The 26543-nt window shown below is 46.5% G+C and overlaps 2 protein-coding genes across 11 annotated transcripts in view; one reads left to right on the top strand and one right to left on the bottom strand.

Annotated features, from left to right (window-relative positions):
• The window catches only part of PRKN (parkin RBR E3 ubiquitin protein ligase), a 529515-nt gene extending 525834 nt beyond the window's left edge, over positions 1-3681 (bottom strand). For 4 of the 10 annotated variants that reach the window (XR_013813998.1, XM_079780666.1, XM_079780667.1 and 1 more), the window contains exon 1: positions 3543-3656. Coding sequence is in view for 4 of the 10 variants with exons in the window: in XM_079780666.1 (XP_079636792.1) it covers positions 3543-3567 (25 nt within the window). In the remaining 6 variants the exon portion in view is untranslated. Of the gene's footprint in view, positions 1-2556 lie in introns of all 10 variants that reach the window. The other 6 variants (XM_079780671.1, XM_079780669.1, XM_079780675.1 and 3 more) reach the window with 6 other exon arrangements.
• Positions 3682-4129: 448 nt separating this feature from the next.
• Positions 4130-26543, top strand: part of PACRG (parkin coregulated) — a gene marked incomplete at both ends in the record, with an annotated part of 292581 nt that continues 270167 nt past the window's right edge. The window contains one exon of the mRNA XM_079780682.1: positions 4130-4288. Within this exon, the coding sequence (XP_079636808.1) occupies positions 4130-4288 (159 nt within the window). The remainder of the gene's footprint in view (positions 4289-26543) is intronic.

The raw sequence follows: 26543 nt of genomic DNA, 5'->3' as shown, positions 1-26543 counted from the left end.
ATTGATAGAATGCCTCCCCTGGAGCCCTGACTGGGAATCAGACCCGTCACCTTTTGGCGTATGAGATGCTGCAATTATCTGAGCCAAACTGGCCAGGGTTACCCGTTCACGTTAATATCTGACACTATGCCACAACTATCACTATAAAATTGTTAAACACATTTTTTAAAAAGACCAAAAATAATTAAAAACATTGAAATACAAAGAATTGCTATATTTTTTAAAAGGGTGAGATCTATTTTTAATAGAGGCCAACCAACTGAATGGGAGAAGATATTTTCACACAACACCCACCTCCAATAAGGAGTTAATATCAAAATATATAAAGAACTCATATAACTTAACAACAACAAAAATTTAAAATCCAGTTTAAAAAATGGGCAGAGGACCTAAACAGCCACGTCTCCCAAGAAGACATACAAAGGCCAACAGAGATATGCAAAGATGCTCAACATCATTAGCTATTAGGGAAATGCAAATCAAGACCAAAATGAGATACCCCTCACACCTGTTAGACCGGCTATTATCAACAATTCAATTACAAGTGCTGGAGAGGTTGTGGAGAAGAGGGAATTCTCATTCACTGTTGATGAGAATGTAAACTGGTGCAGCCACCCTGGAAAACAGTATAGAGGTTCCTAAAAAAAATAAGAATAGAGGTACCACATCACCCAGAATCTCTGAGTATCTCCCAGACAGGTTTGAAGACATTTATTTGCAAAGATATAGGCACTCCTATGTTCACTGCAGCATTATTCAAGGCGACCAGGACATGAAAACCAAAGTGTACCTCAATAGATGATTGGATAAAGAAGATATGATCCAAAAACACAATGAAATACTACCCAGCCATCAGAAAAGATGAAATACCGCCACTTACAACAACATGGATGGAGCATCCGAATATCACGCTAAGGGAAATAAATTAGAGAGAAAAAGCCAAGCACCATCTGATGTCACTCATAGGTGGGATATAAAACTGAAGACAGCAAATGAACAAACAAGGAAAACAGACAAACCTCATACACACAGACAATAGTTTGGTGGTTACCAGGTGGGAAGGAGGGTAGGGGGAAGTAAAGGTTAAAGGGGCTCAAATAAAAAATATAGAGGTGCCCAAATGACATTTTTCCAAGTTGAATTTTCTTAAGGTTTTTCCATTCTGCTTATATTACCTGGCAGTCCTTCTCCATACTTCTCACAGTCATCATTTTTCAGACTTTGGCTAAATTGTGTTTCTGTAGCTGTCTAGGTCAGGGCATTTAACATATCAGTCATTATTCAAGTGAGAAATGTACACGCTTTGAAACAGTATCGGTGCCAAGATAACTGTGTTGGTTGAGAGGTCATACCTTACTCCCGTTCTACCAAGCAACCCACTTGTTTTTCCTCAAAAGCGAGCTAAGACATAAAGAAAGTGGGAGGGTGCTATTTGCATGAAAGGAGGTGTGGCAATGGCAGAGAGCACAGACATGAAACGGGCAAGTTCTGAGTAGCCCAGGTGTTTACACAGAAAAGACAATCCCCAGGTGTGTAGTCATGTGCATTTGGATCCAGCTCATCGCTACATGTAAACTGTAATGCCTATCCTGGCTCCAAAGTGGTCACAGCAACTGGAACCCCCTCCCTCCAAGCCTCCCCTCCCCGGCTCCCATTCCCACGCACCTTCACCTCTATCCAACACAACCAGGCCCCACGGGCAATGAGGATTTTTGTTAAAATGTGCCTGCCGACAGTCATCAGCCATGCAACTCGTTATAGAAATAATTCATTGCACATTGCCCTCCAGCTTGTTATAGGTAAGGTACTTTTCTTAGGATGGGACATACATTTAATTACCTACGTTGTAATTTACACCATTAAAAACTGGAATATGACAAAAACATTTTTTTGTCGTTAATCCTCATCCTCGAGGATATTTTTCTCATTGACTTTTAAAGAGAGAGGAAGGTGGGGGGAGACAGAGAGAGAAACATCAATGTGAGAGAGACATGCCAACTGGTTGCCTCCTGTACATTCCTACAGGGATGGAACCTGCAACCTAGGTACATGCTTCTGACCGCAATCGAGCTTGCAACCCTTTAGTCCACAGGCCGATGCACCAACCACTGAGCGAACTGGCCAGGGTATGAAAAGAAACTTTTAAAAACCCACTTTAAATCCTTCATGTCATTACCAGTTACAGATAACTGTCTAATCATCAAATCCCAAGGTCATACTTTCTTCTTGTGTCTCTAAATAAAAAAACAGAAAACTAAACAAGTTTCATTCCAATAGTTACTTATGTAATCATTTATTAGATACTTAATTTGGAATTAAGAGATGATTTTTAGATCTTAAGTCCCTGTGTTTATCTATAGCTTTATCATAAATTGGTTTCTTTTTAAATTAATCATGCACTGGATTACGTTGAACTAAAATCACACTACATCTGACTTCAGATGCATTAGGTGAAATCAAAAGCATTTCACAGTCCTGACTGGTTTGGCTCAGTGGACAGAGTGACGGCCTGCGGACTAAAGGGTCCCGGGTTCGATTCCAGACAAGGGCATGTACCTTGGTTGCGGGCGCATCCCCAGTGGGAGGTGTGCAGGAGGCAGCTGATTGATGTTTCTCTCTCATCGGTGTTTGTAACTCTCTATCCCTCTCTCTTCCTCTCTGTAAAAAATCAATAAAATATATATTTTTAAAAAGTGTTTCACTAATGGCGCTTATTGGAAATAATCCCCAAATAAGCTCACCAAACTGGCACATATTCCCTGTCATAATAAACTCCCCTAATAATTCACGGCGGGCACCGGGAAGCGGTGTGTTCTAGTCACGCGGTGCATTTCCACTAATTTCCCCCCAAAATCCCGCCTGGCTTACCCGCCCCGAATGTGGTGACACCGCGCTGGCCTGGCCGCGCTGACCCTGACCACAAGCCCGCAGCCCCGCCAGCGCCCCCACTGCCAGGCCGCCGGGTTCCGCGCCTTTTCCTAAGGGAGACGCCGGGCCCGTTCATTTGCACAAAGTTTCATCCTCGCATTGTGGACTCCATTACTCCTCCTGCCGGACCGCCCAGCAGAGATCCGGCGGGAAAACTCGAGGGAACGAGGCGTGCAAATCCACCTGCAGGAACGCCGGCTCCCGCCCTCACCGCAGGCTCCCGCCCGAGTTTACAGCCCAGCGAGGCCCCGCAGGGGACGGTGGAGCGGGCCCCGGGGTCCGGTGCTGAGCTGGGGCAGCGCCCACCCGGGCCTGGCAGGCGGCGCGCCGTCCTGGGGCCAAGGGCGGGCGTCCCCGGGGCGGGGTGCACGGCGCGCCAGGTCCCCTGGCCGAGCTGTCACGGGACAGCCTGTCCGACCAGGGCTGGGCGGGGCTGACAGCAGCACCCCCAGGCCCCGCAGCCCCGCGGGCACCCGGAGGCCGGCGGCGCGGGCTGGAGGGGGCCCGCTGACAGTTGGCACCTGAGGGCGGGAGGGGGGCACCCTGGGGTCCCCGTCCTCCGAGGACCGGCGCGGCGCCGCAGCCGGGCGCAGGGCGGCGCAGAGAGGCTGTACCTGACAGGCACCACGTACCGATCATGGTCGCGGGCAGGTGCACACTGCTGGGCAAGAGGGGGCCTCTGCGCGCTCGGGCGCCCGCCCGCGCCTCCCTCGGGCGGAGCGCTCCGGGGTTCCGTCCGCCCGGACTCCCCGCCCCGGCGCCCGGCCGTCGGAGTGCGCACGCGCAGACCGTGAGCAGCCCACGGCCTTCTGGGAGCCGTAGTTTGAGCGCACAGTTTCTCCTCCCGCTGCCCGCCGCCCGCGGTCGGCCGCACTTCCGGGTTAAGTCCCAGGAAACGTACGTCACTGGGGGGTGGAGCCACCGGCCGCAGTGTTGACGCGTCGCTTAGCAACAGGAGGCTAACCTTTGGAAGCTCGTGGCAGCACCGGCCAAGGTCCTGCGCTCTTCCCGCCCCTCCCCTCCCCTAACTCCCTTCACCTGGGAGCTGCCCAACATCTCAACCAACCTGGGCACTGGGAAGGGTTGAATTTCTACCACGAGCGCGCCTTTTTACGTTTCCCCCGACCTCATCCTCACATCCGCAAAACCCACTTGATTTTTTTACTACACGTTTTATGAGAACAAGACATTTTCTAGGAAGATGGTGGCAGAAAAAGAGACCCTGAGCGCAAACAAATGCCCAGACAAGATGCCGAAGAGGAGGACCAAGCTGCAGGCGCAGCAGCCGCTCCTGGCGCACCAGCCTCACTCCCTGGTTTCTGAGGGCTTCACAGTCAAAGCCATGATGAAAAACTCAGTCGTAAGTGACCCTCCTGAACGGAACGCACCCACTCCGATCCCGCCCACACCGGGTTACAGCGGCCGGCCGGCCGGCCCCCCAGGGATTCTGAGCCCAGGTCCTGGGTGGTCTCTGCCTCAGCAGAAGGTACCTAACAGTGTGGAGGCCCAGGCTAGGTTATCAGAAAGGGTCTTGAGCAAGTGGTACATTGTGTGCATTTATAAGCACATCCCTAATAACGTGTGGTCTCTAGGACACCCAAATTATTCATAAGCTATTGATGAAGGAACAAGACCCCCTTTAATTTACTGTCCTCTAAAGTAGCCCCACTAGGCAAAAGGCTTATCACAAGCCGGTGAGTTCTTAGAAATCTTTTTTTATTAGCTTTTTTCTCATTATTATTATTATTATTATTAGTTCTTAGAAATCTTAAATTCTCTTTTCAAATTTGACAAGCGCTTATGAGCTGGAATCATAAACTCATTAAATAACCTACGATCAGAAATCTCATCAAGTCAACCTAGGAAATGTCAGAATTATCCTAGCATTTTATTCTGACAACACTCTTTCTTACAAAATGCTTATCAGCCTGTTAGAATATTGAAAGGCAACTGAATATGTGTCTTTCAAGACACCTTTTAAATGACAAATTTTTAAAAATTCAAGCTTCAGTTCAAGTATCTCTGGCTATTAATACAACTCATATCTCATTTTTATTATTTGAGGTAGTTGAAATAGTTTTAATACTGTTGAAGGGGGGAAAGAAACAAGTGATTTAGCTACCTGCGTAATAGGTTTTTTGTTTTGTTTTGTTTTGTTTTGTTTTTAAGCCTTCTTATGTGAACAGCTTTAAATTAGGTTACCACTGATCGAGCACCTGTCTGGGAGATATTAAATAATGCAGCTTTCAAATCGTATAATTTACACTCTGGGAGGATCTGACTCATTGCATAGCAACTCATTAAGTTAAGTGAATGGTATTGCTTTCCAGTGTCACAGTATTTGTTTTCCATAAATGTTGCAAAACTAATACCTATTCTGAAACCACATTCTTAATGAAAACATGAATGACAGAATACCTTTAGGCCCCCCAGCCAGATCTCCACATTGCTACACAGATGACATTCGTTGGAATGTGGGTCAGTTGATTTACAATAGTTAAAAATCATTGAAAATAGATGAAAACTCTGCTAGTTGTAGCTTCAGTTCTTTGTGTGTATTTTATGTAAATAGGTGGTCATGGAAGCCAAGATGACTACTGATCAGCAAATACCAAAAACCATCACTGTTCAAGCTCATGGTTATAATCTTAGTGATTTTTCAATGTTATATTTTTTCACAGACCTAAAAAATATTGGTCAGATTCTTTCTCTGTTGTTCTAAACTCATGTTCATAATCATGTTTATTTTTTAAAAGACTTTACACTAAAGTCATAGTTCTGGAAAATCAAATATTTCAGTATTGCCAAATGTAATAAGTGTGCTTAAAAGACTCAAAAAGAAAAAAAAACGAACTTGATTATGAAGCAGCCTTCTTTATAAGCAACTTATTTGACAGAAATTATCCTGTTTTCATATTTTTAAAAGAAAATCTCTTTGTTTAATATGTGTTTTTCTACTGGGATCTTTAAAACATGATGGGTAATTGTTTCACTTGATTTAGTGGAAATCATAACTATTGGATGCAAACATTATCCAGCCATTCACTTATTCCTTTAATCAACACATCCTTTTTAAGTGAAGCTAATAAGTTGTTACACAGAGTTCTGGGAATTTAGGATCAGCAAGACAAAGCCCTGTACTTACTACTCCAAGGAAAACCACCACCAACAGCAATAGTAAGGTCTCAATCAAAGGAAGATGGACAATCCTGTTTATTTAAAACAACGTCAGTATTTTTTCAATGACAGACCTTTTGTCATTATCAAGTCAACATGCCCCTCTTTTCTTGAGGTTTATCTTTATTCTGAAAATAACAGGCCTGTGTCCAGCCTGACGACAAGTCCTTGTTCCTAAAGCCGCTCCCACACCATCTCCTGGTTAGGGCTGCCTTCAGCTCCTCATCCCAGCACGTGGCTGACTGACAGTCACATTCCAGTGCTCTCCCAGCACACAGGCCTCTGCCGGGACCTCTGGGCGCCTCTCCCCGGGGGGTGGGGGAGCTCTGGGTATGTCTCCCCGGGAGGGCGGTGGGGGGAGCTCTGGGCGCCTCCTGTGGATTCACTGGGTCCAGTGCTCCAGGGATGGAGGCACAGGAACCTGACCGTAAGCACATTTGATCAGCTGGGCTGTGCAGGCAGGCATCCTTATTTAAAGTCCAAGTTTAAATACGAAGACACAAACTTATTTACAAAATGATACGTGCAGATGCAAATGTTTTCAATCCCAGTGTCAAGTGTTGCTCTTCAATAGCAAGTAGTTCCCAGACTCCCTTGAAACGGTGGCTGCGCTCTACATCAAAACAAGCAACGGCCGCCGTCCCACGGCAGAAAACACTCACACTCGTCTGGTGACGATGTTTGCCTGAGAAGATGCTGTGACATTCAGAGAGCGAAGCTTTTATAGTCCTTTCCCGGCAAAGGCCGTGTGTGTGGTGTGACAGCCGGACTCAGAAACCAGCAGCTAGCTGAGCGGGTCCTGGCTTCCTCTCAGCGGACAGGGAATGAACGCTGTGCTTGCTAACCTACCTATGACAAAGCAAGTTAGGGTCCGGGCCCCAGGTCCTGACACAGAACTTCCCTGCAGTTGAAGCTTTATAGGACTACTATCGTTCCCGTTGCAGGAAAAATCCTGCAATAGGGTTTCCTGCTGCACTCTACCCCGCCCTGCCTGCTCTCCTCCCTTGTCCCCCGCCCCGCCTTCTCCGCCAGCCCGCCCGCTTTTCCCTTCTCCCCCGGCCCCGCCTCCACTCCTCCCTTCTTCCCCGCCCCGCCTTCTCTACCAGCCCACCTGCTTTTCCCTTCTCCCCCCGCCCCGCCTCCGCTCCTCCCTTCTCCTCCCCCCGGCTTGCTTGCTTCTCCGCAGCTTTGCTCCCTTCTGCAGCTCTTAGCTTCTTTCTACGCTGTCTTGATATGCAAATTAGCTGCCATTTTTGTTGGGGTAATTTGCATACTCGTCCTGATTGGTTGGTGGGCGTGGCTTGGCTGGTGGGCGTGGCTCGGACATAGCGAAGGTGCGGTCAATTTGCATATTTGTCTATTATTAGGTAGGCTGTTTTATGCTCAACGCTCAGGGGAATGGGGAAAATATTTATTATTAGTTTACTTACATTGTAACTTTTCTACTTATAATCATATTCATTCAACACGTAGTCGTGATGGTCAGTATTGATAAGCAATGTGTTAAGGTGCTGATTGGACTGCTGTTAACAGAGACCAAATGATGACAGTGTAACTGGGATGGAAGTTGCTTCTTTCACATACGCAAGTCCAAGCCCGTACACTGTCCAGGGAGGTTGGGCCCGCCTTCCACACGAGATAGGTCCAGGGACAGGGGGCTCTGCTGGCTTCACGTCCTGTGGGATGACGCCCTGGGTCAGGGCGGGCTCACCGCCACCCGGGCCAAGCCCCTGCCCTAGGGGAGGAGGCAAGAGGAAGCAGAGGACTTCCTGTACGGGCCTGACCCAGCACTGTCCTGCATCGCACTCACACGCCACTGGACAGCATTTATTCACAGGCCTGGCTCTTTTGTTTTTGGAAAAGCCAATGAAAGACAGGTGCGGGGAGCCGGCACGGCCATGGCATGCTCAGCCCTGGGCGCCTTACGTGCCGTGCCAGCTCAGCCAGGTTCGGTGACCCTGAGAGGGGGCGGTGAAGGATTGAGGAAAGACAGACAAGAGAAGGAAAGCTGGGACTCGGTGGGATGCTGCTTTCCTGATAGGGACCCAGCAGCACCACGGACTACAAGCCGTGTCTTTTATAGCCGATGCCACGGGGCAAAGTAAGGGCTGGTCAGGATGTTTACAACATTCTTGTGGGTTTTGATCCTCCTCAGTTACATGCACCTGATCAGGCTTTGTTTACTTGCAGCCTCTATCACTCAGGCACGTGGGGCCACGTGTTTGGACCACAGGTTCAAGCTCACAACTACAGCTGTTGGCTATAATGGTGCTGGGAAAGCCCTGCCCTCCAAGCTGGGACTTGCACGTGGCCATGAGAGGACTGTGCCCTCTCATTAGTCCGAGGCTTGAACCTGTCCAAACACTGTAGCCGCGCCCCACAGATAGATCCTTACAGACACTCTTGCCTCCCGCCCCTCAACCACCCGCCCCCACGCCCCCCCAATCATGAAAAAGGCCTAAGAAAGGTCTCTAGTCCCAAAAGGGCATACTCTCCAACAGCTATGTCCCGCAGGGAGAAAGGGGGAGGGGCCGCCTGCAAGAAGAGACAGGCAGGAAAGGAGAGCGAGCGCTTCCCTGGACCCTGGACGGGGGAGGGGTGCGGCAGAAGGTGCACGGGCCACTTCTGCTCACGTCCATTGCCAACCTTCATCCCGTGGCCTCAGCCGGCTGCAGGCGCGGCGGAGAGACGCAGTCTGACGGTTAGCTCTGGGTGCAGCTGAGGCCTCAGGTGCTTTACGGCGGGAGTGAAGGAAACGAGGGAATTGGGGGATGAAGATAGGTGTCCCCCACGGGTACTGCCTGTTTCTAGTGAAGAGAAGGAGATAATCACCGTACAGATAAACACGCATCCACAGACACTCAGCGCCGTGGAGGTGCTGCTGGCGCAGGGGCCAGGGCACTGGCCTGGTGGAGGCCTGGGCACCTTTAGAGGAGCTTCTCACAGCAGCCTCCTCTCTGGTCGCTGGACTCCATCCACCCCGCGGTTGGCCGCCTTCATCAGCTGTTCTCGCCCACACTCCTCCTCCCAGCTCCGAGTGCTCCTCCCGCTGCTGAAGGCTTTGCGGCCCTCTGATCTTACCGAAGCCGCAGTCCGGGCAGCTCCGCAGGACCCGCTCCGACCTGACCCTGTTCTCTGGCTCTGACAGCATCCCCACTCTGCTCACTCGCTTCTGCCAAGTTGGACTGGAACTCTGCATAGCTGTGGTTTTGCGTATGTTGCTGCGTTTGCTCGGTGCCCTTCTCCCTACATATCTGCCCACGGCAATCGCTCGGTCATTGGGTAACAAATATGTTCTGGTCACGGGGCCAAGCACTGTTTCAGGTGCTGGCATCTGGCCGTCTGGAAGGGGCAGGATGCATGCCATCATGGAGCTTATGTTTTTGCTGCCAGCTGCTTCAATCCACACCACCCCGCCCCCTTTGCCAACCAAGACGAAAACTTGCCCTTCGTTCATTGCATTCTTCTGTGTATTGGAGTGATTTCTGCATATGTTTGATCTCCTCGTGGGCATCCCCCGTGCGGGCAGAATCTGTGTCTAACTCATTTCTATCCTCCCAACCAGCACCTAACAGTGCACTCAAATGTCTGATGAATGAAGGAAGGCGATTCTACCCTTTCTTCTTATCTCATTGTGTTCCTCTTTTCTGTTCCTCTAATTGTTCTTTATTTCTAGTTTGGATTTTTCATAACCACCCTCCTCCACTTAGGAGCCCAGAAGATCCCTTTCAACGCAGCCCGATCATGACATGGCTCATCTCTAACCCTCGGTGGCTCCTCATCTCACTCAGAGTAAAAGCTAAAGTTCTTACCCTCCTGCGAGGCCCTAATGTAGCTGCCATATCGTCTTTATCCATCAATCTCAGTACTTTCTCCCTCGCTCATTCTGTTCCACCCACAACGGACCCCTTACAGTTTCCTGAATCCACCAGTTTGCACGGCTGCCTCAGCATCTTTGCCCCTCCTGTTCCCTCTGCCTGAAATGCATTTCCCCCACATATTACCATCATTTGATCCTTTCATTTTGTCCAAAAACTAACTTCTTAGTGAAACCTTCCCTGACTATTTAAATTTTCAACTCCTTAATCACCCCCTCCATCCAGCACGCCTATCTGCTCTCCGTTTTGCATTTTCTCATAAATACTTCTCACCCTTTCGTATTAACTTAGTACACCTCATGTCTTCTCCCACTGCAGGGCAAGCTCCTCGGGGGGCAGGGAATTGTCACTGTTTAGTCACTGCTGGATCTCCAGCTCTAGAAAAGTTCCCAGCACATAGTAGGTCCTTTTTGTTTTTGGTCAAATGAATTAATAAATGACAATGTTTTATCCTATAATGAGACAATCATCTTTGAATTAGCAGCTTCAAGAAAATGCTAATGGTGTTATGCAAATATGAAATATAGGAATTAGATTAATTTAAAATGTTTTATGCCATATTTTAATTAGCTTATTATGAAGGTTATATATGCTCATTGTAAAACGTTAAAATGATTTGGCTTAGGAAAGCTTTCTCTGAGCTAAGATTATGGGAAAAGGTTTAGGCTTTTCCCCCTAGTTATTTAGGCTTTGTTAGGCTTTTTTCCCATTTGTTATTTTAAAGCAGGGGTCCTCAAACGTTTTAAACAGGGGGCCAGTTCACTGTCCCTCAGACCGTTGGAGGGCCGGACTATAGTTTAAAAAAAACTATGAACAAATTCCTATGCACACTGCACATATCTTATTTTGAAGTAAAAAAACAAAACGGCAAAAACACCCGCATGTGGCCCGCGGGCCGTAGTTTGAGGATGCCTGTTTTAAAGCTTTGCGAGGTAAAAATTTTGATTTATTTTTTCTCCAGTTGGTCAGAGGGTTATTACATGACTCTTTATAAGTAATTACACTAAGTGATATCAAATATCTTTCTATTTGCTTTGAATACTCCATCATTGCTCTATGTGTATTAATGATAGCAGCTTTATATATGCTTTATTTTAATATATCAGAAGACCGGTCATCTATCCATGTGGCTTTCCAACCAGTCCTATGAGGAGGCAGGCAGACTGTTTTTTCCCCACTTAGCATATAAATCTAAGACAATTTAAGTTTTTGCTGTTGTGATTTGGGGACACATTAAATGGCAGAGCAAGAAATGGCACCTCTTTTTCTAGATTTTTTCTGACTCAGACAAGTCTTCTCTTGATACTTTTTTATAAACTTTGGTTGATGTATAACCCTATATAATAAAAGGGTAATATGCAAATTGACCAAATGGCAGAACTACAGGAATGCCCGTGGCCCCCATTGGGCGCAGGCCGGCGGGACCCCACCAGTGCACAAATTCATGCACCGGGCCTCTAGTATGTAAATAGAAAACACACAGTGTACATGTATCAGTTGATAAACATAAAACCAAACACACTGGTTTAGCCAGCACCCAGATCAACAGGCATCACCAAGCCCAGAGCCCCTCAGGCCTGTCCGGTCACTGCCAGATCCTCCTCAAGCCCTGACCCCTGACGACAGATTTGTGCTTATGTACACGGAATCACAAAATAGGCCGTCGTTTCGTGTCTGGCTCTGGGTCAGCACGGTATCTGTGAGATTCTCACAAAAGTATCTGCATGTGACTGTGGATCATACTCATCACTGGATAGTATTTTCATCTGTGAAGATTCCAATTACCCATCCCTCTGCTGATGCGCCTTTGTGTGAATTCGAGGTTAGGACTGCTACAAAGTACTGCTACTAAGGAAATTCTAGTACATTTTTAGAGAACATATGCATGAATGTCCAAGGATAGATCCCTGGGAATTGCTGGGTCCTCGGGTATGCATTTGTTAGCCTTTAGTAACTACATCAAAAGTGTTTCCAAACTGAATTTTTAAACTTAATCTCTGCCAGCTCTGAGAGAGGGCCATTTGCTTTGTAGTCTCACCAAAAATTGGCATTTTCTTTATTTTGCATTTTAGAAATTCTAGTGGGTGCATAATGTTATCTCATTGTGGATTTGTTACTTATTTTATTGTGACCAATGAAGTTTAAAACTTTTTAAATATCTTTATTTGCCATTTGATTAGCCTCTTTTTTGAGAGGTCTTTTCAAGACTTTCGTCTGTTTCTTTCTCGGCTTGACTTGTCTTACGTGCAATGCTTTTAATTTTCACACTCTGTTCTAAATGACCTAAGGCATCTCTACCGCAGGTCTGGCTCCCCACGCTGTGAGTTTCCTTCCCATTCTCTAACGGTGACTTTTATCCATCTCTCTTTAAAATATAAAAAGAAAAAAAAAGTATCTTTGTGAGGAAAATGATCTCAAACATTTTATTTACGTATTTATGTATAATGTGTCCCTCGACCAATTTTGATTGACTCCCAATAACATATAAAGACACAGGCTTTGAAGAGAAACTTGAGTGATCAGAAAGAAAACAGACAGTGGAACAAGGAAGTAAATGTAAGTCAGGCAGGAAGCTTACGCGGAGAGGGGAGTCGGTTTTGCCGTTCTCAAAGGCCAGTATTTCTGTGGATTGATGTTCAGACTTCTTCCTAGTTTCTTGGCATCTGAGGTTGAAAGCTGACCGTCACACACGTCTCCTGCTCACCCGGGACGCAGCCCATCAGTCCCATAGGGAGCTCAGGCCGTCCCTGCGCCCCATTCTCAGAGAAAAGTTCTCCGAGCAAGTGATGCAGCAGCATTTTACTTTATTTTTAATCTCTACTGTTGGAAGTATTAGATATGGCCCCTTTCCTCCCATGGACCCCTTCTAGCCTGCCCCTGCCCTGCCCCAGGCCTCCTCCACCCCATTGTCTGCGTCCAGGGGTCATGCACATACGCATACAAGTTCTCTGCCTCAGCAGGTTCGCCATTCACACCCGTGTCTTTATGGTCAGCGTGGATTCCTTCTAACGCTGACTCGAAAGGAGATGGATTCCAGCTGGCGCCGAACGGGCGGGTGCATTTCTCCCCGTGTCCGCGTGGGCTTCCTGCCACGCCCAGGCGTGTGCTCCTTGGGGGAACGGCTGTCTCCACTGGCCCCGTCTGCGGGATGGGGTGATCGGGCCTGTGCGGAGGGGCGTCCTGCCCAGGGTGATGCTGCCTGGCCCCTGAGCTGCCAGGACAGGCTCCATCCGGCCACCTGCCACCTCCGCCTGCGACCTCCGGCCCTCCGGCCCTCCGGCCCTCTCCTGGACACAGCAGGTTGGCAATGCACTCCTTTCCTTGTTTTTCTTCGTCTTCCTTAAATGGGTGCATTTTAACACAGCCCCTTGAAATACCACCTCTGGAGCCAAATTGGTGGGTTAGAGAGTGGAAGCCTCCGGAGACTCTGATGAAGGTCTGACTGACTTGGCCACCTGCAGGGCCCGGCTGCTCTTCTCCCTCCTGCGGCCCAGCCCTGGGGGTCCCAGTTCGTGGGTCTCACCTGGCACCCCCTCACCTGCCGCGGGATGAGAGGATCGTTGTAGCTCAGCTCCTCCGAAACCCGTTCACCACACATATTAGAAATGGTTGGGAACCCCCAAGGCTGTGGGTCTCAGGTTGCAAATTGGAGTCATCCGGGGAGCTTAAAACTACGGACTCCTGGGCCCTACCCTCCAAGATTGTGACTCCATTGTCCTGGGGCTGGTTTAATTGGTGATTAGTAGGGATTCAGGACAGTTGAGGACAGAGTATTTTGGAAAGATCTCGAAAAACTATTTGCCAGATAACTACTTAATTTTTCCAGAGAGAGAGAGAGAGAGAGAGAGAGAGAGAGGGAGAGAGAGAGCCGTGTTCTGCTGCCCACTGATTTGTTACTCTTTTGTATTATAATAACACATAATACTCAGATATTTGAGAGGAATGTTTAACCAATGTAACATGATTTTAATTATTATAACTTGGTAATATGTTTAGAAACCGATGAGGGTAATCTCTCCTGTTAGTTCCTATTCAGAACATTGATTTTACATTTCAACTTTTTATCAGTTTAACCTCCCAGGTGACCTTTGAATAATATGCAAAAGTGAAATACTCCTTTGAAATTGCAATGGGCATGTACCTCACTTAGAAAAAAATTCTCCTGTTTGTAGTAACACACTTTATCACTTCGTGTTTATACTGTGCATCTATTTTAATAAGTGTTTTTATATTTATTTTATATCCAGCTTCCTCATTAACTCTTTTAAATCTAATAAAGCTCCCATTGAACCTCATGTTTTATTTTAATTGTTTTCCACATTTTGAAAACTGCAAATAATCAAGGATAGAAAATAAAATAGTAATGTATTTACCTAGATTTGACAAGTCTAGATAATAAATTTCTTATAATTATATATATATATATATATATATATATATATATATATATATATATATATATTTAAATAAGCTTCCAGTTTTATAGCTATAACTAGAAGCCCAGTGCACGAAATTCGGACATCCCTCTCACAATCCAGGACTGCTGGCTCCCAACTGCTTGCCTGCCTGCCTTCCTGATTGCCCCTAACCGCTTCTGCCTGCCAGCCTGATCACCCCCTAACCACTCCGCTGCCAGCCTGGTTGATGCTTAACTGCTCCCCTGCCAGCCTGTTTGCCCCGAGCTTCCCTTTTCTGCCGGCCTGGTCACCCCTAACTGCCCTCTCCTGCAGGGTTGATCACCTCCAACTGCCCTCCCTTGCAAGCCTGGTCCCTCTCAACTGCCCTCCCTTGCAGGCCTGGTCCCTCTCAACTGCCCTCCCTTGCAGGCCTGGTCCCTCCCAACTGCCCTCTCCTGCTGGCCATCTTGTGTCCACATGGGGGCAGGATCTTTGACCACATGGGAGAAACCATATTGTGTGTTGGAGTGATGGTCAATCTGCATATTACTCTTTTATTAGATAGGATAGAGGCCTGGTGCAGGGGTGGGGGCCAGCTGGTTTGCCCTGAAGGGTGTCCCAGATCAGGGTGGGGGTTCCCTTGGGGCGTGGAGCGGCCTGAGCGAGGGGCCTGTGGTGGTTTGCAGGCCAGCCACGCCCCCTGGCAACCCAAGCGGAGGCCCAGGTATCTGGAATTTATTTTCCTTCTACAATTGAAACTTTGTAGCCTGGAGCGGAGCCAAGCCTGCTGCTCCCTCTGCGGCCAGCAGCCATTTCTGTGGCAGTTAATTCACCTTCTATAATTGAAACTTTGTAGCCTTAAGCAGAGGCTGGGCCCGGACAGGGTGTGCGGAAAGCTTTGCTTCCCCTGTTGCCGCCGGCAACCCTGGCTTGCTCTCTCAAGCTCCGTTCTGTGCCGCCATTTCTGTTTGAATTTGTTTACCTTCTATAATTGAAACTTTGTAGCTTGAGTGGAGGCTTAGGCCTGCAACAGCTCGTGGAAAGCTTGGCTTCCTCTGTTACCTGGGAAACCTTGCTCTCTGTGGCTGTAGCCATCTTGGTTGGGTTAATTTGCATACTTGCTCTGATTGGCTGGTGGGCGTGGCTTGTGGGGTGTCGATGGTACAGTCAATTTGCATATTACCTTTTTATTAGGTAGGATAGGTCCTCCTCCATACCTCAATCTTTCCATCCCCCGAAGTAACCAAGAACCTAAAGTTTATATACATTGCTCCCATATACTGTGGTGCGTGCCTACGTGCCCATACGTGTTGTAACAGCGATTGTGCGTGGAATGGAATTTAGCAGCCGTGCTCCAGGTGGCCTCCTCACGGGCCATCGGTCGCACTGTGTGTTTCTGGGGTGCCTTCTGGCTCAGACTTCATTCATAAACAGAGGCCGGAGGTCAGCTCCACGTGAGTGAGGAGGAGCTGAGTGCCCGCAGAGCGCTGCCGCCAGCACCCGCTCCTGGTCCTGGGCGGGCACTGCTCTCAGGAGCACGGCGGGCGAGGCAGGCTCACCTGTCCACCCTGACAGCCCGCCATGTCCTGTTCCTGCAGGTACGGCACTCGATTTCCTCTGTGTGTCACGTTCGTGGGTTAGGAGTCGCATGTCTTCGCTGTGCGGGTACGTTTTCTGAGGCCGATCACGAAGTGCTCTGGTTACAAGTGGCGTTGCTTTTTGTGGGCTTCTTTCATTCATTCCCCCCACCTTGTTATTCCCAGGGAGCGATTTTTTGGGATCGCACCATCCGTTGTGGCAGGAACACACCTCGGAAGTCTGTGGACCCGCCATGCCTGCAGGTTCCACTGGGCGCGTAAGCCAAGTGTCCTTCGCTCTCTCCCGGGGGCCGGGGATCCCAGCTTGCAGAGGGCCCCTTCCCACGTGCCAGGTCAGCACACGCGGGTTCCTGAGCCATGACGTGTTGCTGGAACTTAATTTCCTGGGAACCCCTTCTGCTCGTCTGTGTGTCAGTCTGAGGCGGCGGCACACGTACCGGTTGTAGCTTTGTCAGTCATGATGCTTGGTAAGTTGAGGCACCCCAATTTGTATCCTCTTGGACATTCTCGGTCACTTACCATCTCTAGGGGGTTATGATCAATGTCAGCGTCCATAAAATTCTAGAAAGGGTTAGAATTGTATAGCAGGCACAGGGCGGTTTGGGGACAATAACAATCTTTTCTCATCTCTCTTTGCTAGGATGTGAGTGTGTGAGTGTGTGAGTGTGAGTGTGTGTGTGTGAGAGTGTGTGTGTGTGAGTGTGTGAGAGTGTGTGTGTGTGTGTGTGAGTGTGTGTGTGTGAGTGTGTGAGTTTGTATGAGTGTGTGTGTGTGAGTGTGTGTGTGTGTGTGAGTGGAGTGTGTGAGTGTGTGAGTGTGTGTGTGTGTGAGTGTGTGTGTGAGAGTGTGTGTGTGTGAGTGTGTGTGTGTGTGTGTGTGTGTGTGTAGAGTTTTGGATTTTATCAGTCACTTTCTGCATCTGTTGAGATCTTGTTTTGTGCTTTCAGTCTGTTAATGTTAATTAATGTGAATTAAATGAATAGGTGGTATTCCAACGTTAAATCATCTTTGCATCGTGTAAGCCTGACGTGGTTAGCTTACAACACAAGCACAGAGATGACTGGCATCTCTTCCGTGGATCAGGGGGCCAGAGCCACCCAGGAAGCCACCAGCAGCCCCTGGCCCGGGCGGTCCTGCGGAGGCGGCGTCTCGGTCAGTTCGGCTGCCGTGGTTACATCCCAGAGACCGAGAGTCTGAGGGGCGGACACGGATTTCACACAGTCTGGAGGCCAGGGAGGCTAAGGTCAAGGTGTGGCCCTGTGGGTCCTTGGGGAATACATGTGGGTTCTTCTGCTTGTGCGTGGATGGCCGCTGACTCTGGGGACCTAGAACGTGAGGCAAGAGACACGTCGGGTTAGTGTTTGGGACCCAGGAGCTGAGACTGAAAGCAGGTGGGAGGCAGTCAGCGGGGCTGCGCAGAGAAGGCTCATGTTCAGGGAGAGGGTTGTTTTTAACTTTCCATGTAAGAGTCCCAGCCTCAACAAAAATTTAGGGTATCGTTATCCACGAATCTGTTTATTTACCAAAGTTACTGTCACTTGGGAAAAGGCATGCGAATGGATATTATAAAGAATAATTGTGTTGTACGATGTGGAAAAGTCCTAGGACTGATGTTCCTTTACTCAGGCAAACAGAAGTTCCAGCCATAGACTGGAGATTAGGCAGCTAACAAGCTTGCCGGGTGCTGACCCCAACCTCCAGGTTATAGCCCTGGAGGTGGCCACCACCACTTCCACTTGCTGTCTGAGAAAACATCTGAATGGCCATGCTGAGATCCTGGCTTCTCAACAGGGCACAGATACCAGGCCTCCTGCTGAGGTCACTGCCACTTCTCACATGCTAAAGGGAGCAAAAATAAAGGTATTTGATTTAAAAAAAAGAAAGAAAGAATAATTGCGTTGTATAAATAAGAATTTATATTTGAATTACCCTCCTAAACCACTTTAAAGTCATTATGTAGCATAAGCTAGAGAAAGTAAGACTAGAAAAATATGATTATATAATAAATGCCAAATAAAATAATGGGCACAAAATAGATCCTGGCGACCTCCCTTTTTCGGTTTATTCTTAGAGGAGAGTCCACAGAGAAATCTGTGTCACAGATTGCCTCTCCCCAGTTAAAGGAGCGATGAATATGAAGTCCTGGACAAACAGGAAATCCCTCACCAAACCCCTGTCCCGCACGTTGTAGGGAAGCGAGCCTGCCCATGTGGCTCTGCTGGCTGGAGCGTCCTCCCGTGCACAGAGGGGCTGTGGGTTTGACCCCTGGTCGGGGTGCATGCCAGAGGCAACAGATGGATGTTTCTCTCTCACATCAATGTTTCTCTCTTTCCCCATTCCTCTCTCTAAAGTCAATTAAAAACTTTTAAACAAGTTATTCTACATCACAAAACTATAACTTTATTTCAAAATTAAGAAAAATGACACGCTATCAGATGTTTTCACATGACCATAAAATTTTTGACTTTAACAAGGTATTATATTTAAATATATTTTAGAATTTGTCTGAGGTAGTGATTACACAGCGCAGCCACAGTGGTATAGAGTAAATATTGGTAATTTTCAGCGATAATGAGGGCTGCCTGCGTGTAGGCGGTGCTTCCCTTTGGAATTTCCTGAGTAAATGATGCATCATAATTAGCCATGTTTGCACTAGATTATACACATAGTCACAGAGATTTACATACACAAAATCATCTTCGGTCATGATTAGGAGTACATAATGAAAATGTTTTAGAAGTTCATGACATGTAGCTTTCCTAAGACCAAGTGTGAAGTGTAAATGGCTGATGTCTTATAATTTCTGTCCCTGCACCGCTCCGCACTTGGCAGTGTTCTAGACATAAAAGATGCTCAGCTGTGCTTTTCAGTTGCTTAATTTCACCTTATTTTGTGAAAGCAATTCAACTGTGAATGTCCATCTACCCTGTTCTCATTTCCCTCACCTTCATCATTTATAGAGAAACATGTAGGTGATGGATGAACACTTTCTTATAGATGAAAAGACCCTTCTTTAGATCATATTTGTCCTTCTGTTGCTACGGTTAGAAGCTAATTTGATTGATTTGAAACTTACCAACACTTGATACTTGGATAAAAATCACAAGAACGGTGTTTTAGATTAGTACCCTCTACAAAGAAAATAAAAATTATTGAAGGGAAAAAAAAAGAAAAAGAAAAACGTTGGGGGGAATCTCAAAGGCACGGATCAGCAGCAAGGTGCTGGGTGTACGGGGCATGACTGAAATCCCGCCAGTGCCTTACGCAGCGCCAAGACCAGGTGTGTCCAGAGCTAACACCGGCAAATCCAGAACCAGCCGGATTGATCCAGCCAGGGTTGGACCTAAGAGGAGAGAGATCTGGGAGATACCTTCACAGGATTCAGCAGAGACAGACGTTTGAGTCTGCATCCAAAGTTACGGCCCCAGAGTGAGCCAAGATCCAGCCAAAGGGATGAGTGACAGGAGAGAGGAGGCTCAGCGAAGCCAGAATGGTACCAGAACCTTCAGGCTCCTGGTAGAAGCACAGGCGAACACCTGTTTTCTCACCACGGAGTCCTCCCCTCCATCCCCGATCAGGCACCCACAAATAAGAAGTGGCCTTAGTCAGTGAGGAAAGTGGTGGTAGTGAAACTGCTGGAATTGAATAAAATAGTGGCCACCATTTTTATATAGTTTAATACAGGTATTTCTAATCTGTAAATACAGTCATATGCTGTATGACTACTTCTTTTCTCCAAAGAGCTTAACCAGGGGGCCAGCAATGAACTGCATATATTAAGGTACAGAATTGGATGTGTTTTGACATACGTGTACAACTGTGACGCCCTCACAGCAATCAGAATAAGGAACATATCCATCGCCCGAGGTTCCCTGTGCCTCTTTGTAGTCCCCCCTAACCCCTTCCTCCAGGTCTGGGTAACCAGCGATCACCTGTCCTCACTGTAGCCCAGCTGGCATTTTCCAGGGCTTTATGCAGATGGAGTTCTGAAGAGCATGCTCTGCTGTCTCCTGGCTTCTTCTTCAGAGGGCAGGATTACCTTGAGATGCATCCACATGGCTGCATGTCTCCATGCTTCATTCCTTTCGATCGTTAGATATCCGCCTTCTGTGTGGGCGCGGCCCACTCTGTCTGACCGCGTGTTGGTGGGCATTGGGGTTGTTTCCAGTGCATGGCGGTTACACACAGCTGAGCCGAGCGTTGCTGTCCAAGTCTCTGGATGGAGGCGTGTCCCTCTCTCCTGGCTAAGTCCCTGCGAGAGGACTGACTTGCTGCCCTGGCTGTCAAGCAGAGAGGATCGCCCTGGCCAGTGTGGCTTTGTTGGTTGAGTGTCGTCCCATGCACCAAATGGTCGCGATCCCTGATCAAGGCACATATGGGAGTCAACCGATTGCATTTTTCTCTCTCTCCCTTCCTTTATCTCTAAAAATCAATAAAAAAACATAAAAAAAAAGAAGTAGAGAGGATCAAAACCAGGTCGTGTTCGCTGTACCCCCAGTGGGAGCATGAAGTTACTAATGGCAGTAACAGGTCCATTCTTGACATCTTTGAGATCGTACAGAGTACGTACCAGCCTGGTGATTAGATTATCATGTGTGAGTTGCTCTCTTAGGTCTATAATACATAGAATAAAAGAGTTTTATTTCATATTGTAATCAGTGTGAAGGGTTGCACTGCGTACAGAAGCATTCTCATAAAGGAAAAGCACCCACGTTAATTTGCATATGGTATCAGACATGCACTTACTCTAGGAGCTTTCTGGAAGTATTGTTACATTAGCATATGAAAACAAAATCTTCATAATCTTCTCTACTATATGTATTTATGCTAATATTTACTTTCTCCATGGCAGATTACCCAACAGATACCCGTGTTTAGAATTTCTCATTAAAAACTTTAGTAGTTAGGGCTTTAACATTTTGCTTCCTTCGTTGAGATTTATTTGTTCCTTGTACATAAAAATCAAATTTATGTTTGCCTTCATTTATATTTTTTCAATGATATCTGAGGAATCTTTCACATTTTATAAGGAGCCATAAATTTATTTCAGCCCAGGGCCAGCCGCTAGCTTTCCTGCTGACCTAGATGCATATCTGCAATTTAGCGAATTTTGAAAATTTGAATGATAGCACATTAAACTGGAATAATGAACCAATAAAAAATTTTTATCGCATTCGAAAAAATTATTTCTTAGACATTCACACTGTCGTTTCACTCATTAAAATTATTCCAGGATCATAAGTTACAACATGTATCCCTAAGGCTAAAGAAGAAGGAGATCACGTCTTTTCTGGTGATCAAACGATCTGGCCTAAGTGCAGATGACTCTCTGGACGCCAGGAGGGCACCATCGCTAGTTACCCACCCCCGCCAGGGAGTCACATTCTCGGAAGACCTTCCTGTGGCGCCTGCCATCTCGTCACGCTGAGGCCTGTGGTCTGTCTCAAAGTTCTCTCCATTCAGTCCTTGCCCGTATGTGACATTGGACTTACACGTGCAGAGCCGCGATGCTTCGTAGAACACAACTACGACGTCAGTGCATCCTCATGGAGAAATGACGAAACATTACAGTGAAGTATTTAGGCCCAAAGACACGTCTCAGCAACAAGGAGGCCAAGGGCAAGTGCTCACGAGACGGTGGCCGTCTATTTCTCTCCAGTCTGCTAACCTGTAGCTGGCCTGTCCTGTGACTAGCTCTTCCTGAATTTATAGGGTTCTGATGTCCTCGATGCTCTAGCCACTCAGAGTGAGCTGTGTGCCCAGCAAGGCGCTGTTTCACGTTTGCCTAATCACTTCGTTGGCCTTGACCGTGTTTTACAAATGCACTAAACTCACCAGGAGGAACCCTACTCCGGAAACTTCTACCCTAGTGAAAGGGATTTCCGAACCATACACATTATTTTTATTTTGGTGATATGTATGATTCTAGCAGGTCTATAAAGGATTTATTTAATGTCGTAGGTAGCACTTTAACTTAGCAAAACATCTCATATGTGGACTCTAATGAACAAAATAAACTAACAAAGTGGAGACCAACTCGTGGATACAGAGAGCAGACTGCCAGCTGCCAGCGGGGAGGGGCTGGGGGCTGGATGAGAAGGGCGAAGGCATTGAGCAAAGAACAAAAAAGGAAGATGCATGGACACAGAAACACTATGGTGGTCACAAGCCAGAAAGGGTGTGGGGAGGTAGGAGAGGGGGGGAAGCGGGTAATGGTGACGGAAGGAGACATGACCCTGGGTGGTGATCACACAGCGCGGTATTCAGATGATGTGTTGTAGAATTGTATACATGAAACCTGTATAATTTTATTAGCCAAGGTCACCCCAGTAAAGTCAATTAAAATTAGCATAACATCTAACCAGGGTGGTATTTCAGTTAGAGTTAATTAGGACGATTCTTATGTTTTAAGTAAATAATAAAATTATAAGAAGGAAAATTTCGTATTGAAGTATTTTAGATTCTAATTTGACAGCTAAATGCATTAATCCGAACAAACAGAGATTAGAGGAATCACTCACGTTTCCATTAGTCCTTCAAATGTTGGTGTCTAATTAAAGGAGAAGCATGTCTCCTTGAATTCATTCAATACCACGCATCCAGCAGCCGTCCTGATATCTTTAGTGTCTTTGCAAGACATAAAGAGAATAAGAGGTTTTTTTTATAAAATGTGGTTTACCGTCTGTTAGAATTTTTTCTTTTTTCGTCTCTATCTTAATTGTGAATATCAAACAGAGCCCTTCAGATGAGTGAAATAGGCTAATTTCAAATTTTCTCTAAATGTACAAATATACTCCTCATTTTCCCTAGTCTGGGCCTAAATTGCTCTGCTTGCATTTGTAATCAGAAATTGATTGGGTTGCTGTGGAAACTGGAAAATGTATTTCTGGTTGAAGAAAGAGCGCAGTAGGAGTACTGTTATCATAACTGTCTGCCAGCCTAAACGCCTATCATTCTGAACAGCGCGTGGATGAAATTTTCACATTCCAACCCAGAATGCTTCTCTTCAGAGTATTGCTCTGTGGTCAGTAGTAATCCTCTAGATTGTCGTGCTGTTGTTGTTTTTTACTTCAAATGCTGCTGTTACGTATTTAACTTGTTCCCACTTTGAACTATGCTTTTCACACAAATGAAACCAGTTTCCATTTTATTCATACTTACAAGACACATCGTAGGAGAAAACCGTGAAGCACAGTAAAATATTACTTATTTGGATGCCAATCGTCTGAAACATTTCAGCTGCTTAACAAGATGTACAGCAAGCGAAAACATTCAGTGGAAGAAAACTCCTGAGCATGTGGTCACAGAGACGGCCTATGAGCAGCGGAGGGCTGTTTGCACGAAGAGAGACCATATTGTGCATCTTGCTCGTGAAGGCAAAGAGAGCTCTGTTGTCTTAGAGGTTTGTCTTTTGTCTGAAGTTGAGAATGAGGGGAAAGTCAGAAGAAGGGGGGGGCAAAGTGGCCCTCGCCGAGGCCGGGACGCTGGGTTAGGAGCGAGGACAGCAGATTCCAGCGGTACGAATCTCCATCAACATCAACTTTTCTGGAGCCTTCCGTTGGTCTCCTGATTTCAACAAGAACATAAGCAAAACATTATCTGTGACTTGCAAGGTTTGAAAAGATTCCCCACACCCCATGAGTCTTAGGAAGCCAAAGGGTCACAAAAAGAGAGCCCCCTGCTGAAGAAGGTGAACAGAACAGGGAACCATGACAGGAGACCGACTGGGGCTCCCCTCAGCCCCAGGGTCAAGGGTGAGCAAACTGTGGTGCTTCCTTCAGGCCCATTTTTATAAGCAGGCCCAGACAGTGACCAAAGAAACCTGCCGCAGCAGAAACATGTTAAGAGACGTGTGTGTGACATAATCTAAGTGACATGTTGCTGAGATGTGTGTGCTGGGCATTTAGAATCTAGTCGGGTACTTCATTCCGCCATACAGTTCAGAAAGGTGTTTGAAGCCGCTGAGCACGTTTTTTTGCAGGGCAAATAGATGGTATCTTTAGAAGTGAGTTCTCGTCTTCCTTTAAGAGCTGGGACAGAGGCAAAAATATACAACAGTTTTCATAGACTGTTCACCCCGAAGCACAGTTAAAATTAGATTTGTTAAACAGAGAGGGGACAAACATCTGTCTAGATATATGTACTGTACTGTACACATTTTTATTTTTTTAATAGGTAATATGTAATAGTTTAAAAGTCAGAAGGGCCCCAACTGGGGCTCAAACCCGCAACCTAGTACATGCCCTGACCGGGAATTGAACCCGCAACCTTTGGTGCACATGGGACTATGCTCCAAACAGCTGAGCCTCCCAGCCAGGGCTGAAGCGTGCTATTTTCAAAGCCCCTTCCAGCTCCTGATGCCTGGGACATGCAAGCGGTTGAAGCGCATGCCTGATTCCAAGTACACCTACACTTAGGTTGTTTTCGCCTGGCCCGAGCATATTTCTCACCCGGGTGTAGGGTTTGAAAATGTTCCTATCCGATTTCAAATGCCCAGCTCTTAACTAATTGTCATGTGATTTCTTGGGTCATTGTTTATGGCACTCTATAGATCCACAGATAATGATAAGTGGGGATGTGAACCATACGTGGTCATTAAGGACATGGACAGGAGGGACTGCCTGGCTTGGGAATCCCAGCTCTAATACCCGCATGCTGAGATATTTCTCTGACAGTTTCTTCATCTGTTAAAGGCAACAAGAGTACATACCTCACAGGGAATGAAGATTAAGAGAGAATATATTAAAAACATTAAGACCGTTGGCTGCTAAATATGTTAGCTGTTTTTATTAGTACACTAGAGGCCCAGTGCATGGATTCGTGCACCAGTGGGGTCCCTCAGCCTGGCCTGCAGGGATCGGGCTGAAACTGGCAGTCCTACATCCCCCAAGGGGTCCCAGATTGCAAGAGGGCACAGGCCAGGCCGAGGGACCCCACCGGTGCACGAATCTGTGCACCGGGCCTCTAATATGCATGTAAGAACTTTGGTTAATCTCTTCCCCCGCTCCTTCCTTCCCTCTGAGATTCATCAGTCTGTTCCATGTTTCCATGCCTGTGTGTCGAGCATCTGCGCCCTAGTGGTCAGTGTGTGTCATAGGTACCAGTCGAATGGTTGGACACTTAGCATATTAGCCTTTTATATATATAATATATATATATTTTTTTACATATATATGTATATATATGTGTGTGTGTGTATATATATATATGTGTGTGTGTGTGTGTGTGTGTGTGTATATATATATACATATATGTATATATATAGATGTGAGGATGTAGATGTCTATACCATGACCTGAAGATGAGCCATTTTCTTAGCCTTAAACAAATAAAAATAATCATGTATCTGTAAAATTTAGATTCTATTTTCAATATAAATAATAGTATACATTTTTGCAGTCTTGACATGAAATTTCCATTATTATTATAAGAATTGAATGGGTAGAGCAATCTTCACTTGAGAAATTGCTCCCTAGATAACAGATGTTCAGGTGATTTTCACTGATTACAACGGATCTTATGTATACATTTCTAAGACCATATTTAATGGAATAAAGCACTAACTGGGTGCTACTAGGAGTAAGAATGCTTTTGTTCGCCCGGGATGTGCCCTTTCATTTCGCAAGGTGGGTTAAAATAGGTTCATAGTTGTGGGTATGTGAAACAGAGTTCACTCTTGCAGTATTATTTACTAATCATTGTGTTACTTATATTTATTACAACCGGAAACTTACTTTTGCTCATCCCTGAATACAGTGTCTTCCCGTGAGTGTAGGCATGAAGCTGGGATTTTGGCCCCTGCGAGGACATCTAGGTACGGTTTCCAGGTTGTGAGAGCCTTGAGAATGTTCACATTACCTCACATTTCTGAGAATATCCTTGGTCAGTGAGAAAATATACGGTAATAAAATCTCCAGATCCGCATCGACATCTACAAGAGCAGGCGCTGAGGAGAGACGTAGGAGGAGAAATGTGGTGTATTACTCATTTAAATGAAGTTTGTAATACAGCTACTCCACACCTTTATTTTCTTAGGAATCATGCTCCCGAACTAATACTTACAGGGACTACTGTTTTTTCACCATTTTCACCAGGTCTGAATATACTTTATTAGACAAGAAACATATATATGTTGGATATATAGAGGCAGTAAATCGTTTACAAGAACCTTAGGTAACTAGGATTGTTGAAAACTCATTTAGTAGAATATGTGGTTAAGTATGAGCTATTATTATTTTCCTACAGTAATATAAGTGCAGCTGCAGGTGTATTATTTGTGTTTAACACAGTGTTCTAAAAGGCCTATATGAGGACTATTTTTCTTGAAAATAAACCTTCAACTATTTATGTGTGTGCCTTAACTGCGGTTGCCCCGAAGCAGAGCCTGGGGGCAGGGATTCTTGTGCAAGCAATTAGTGAAGGGCGAGCTTCCAGGACACAACTGCAAGGCGGAAGTGGACAGGGGAGGAGGGAGGAGCTCAGCGCCCACCCCGTGAACAGGTGGCACCAGAGGTTCAGTGCTGCCCTGAGGCGGAGGAGGGAGCTTTGTGCGTGAGCTCCCCATG

Source organism: Cnephaeus nilssonii (genome assembly GCF_951640355.1).
Source record: "Cnephaeus nilssonii genome assembly, chromosome: 9".
Classification (NCBI taxonomy): domain Eukaryota; kingdom Metazoa; phylum Chordata; class Mammalia; order Chiroptera; family Vespertilionidae; genus Cnephaeus; species Cnephaeus nilssonii.
Note: the sequence above shows the minus strand (reverse complement) of the source record. Positions and strands in the feature narration are given on the sequence as shown.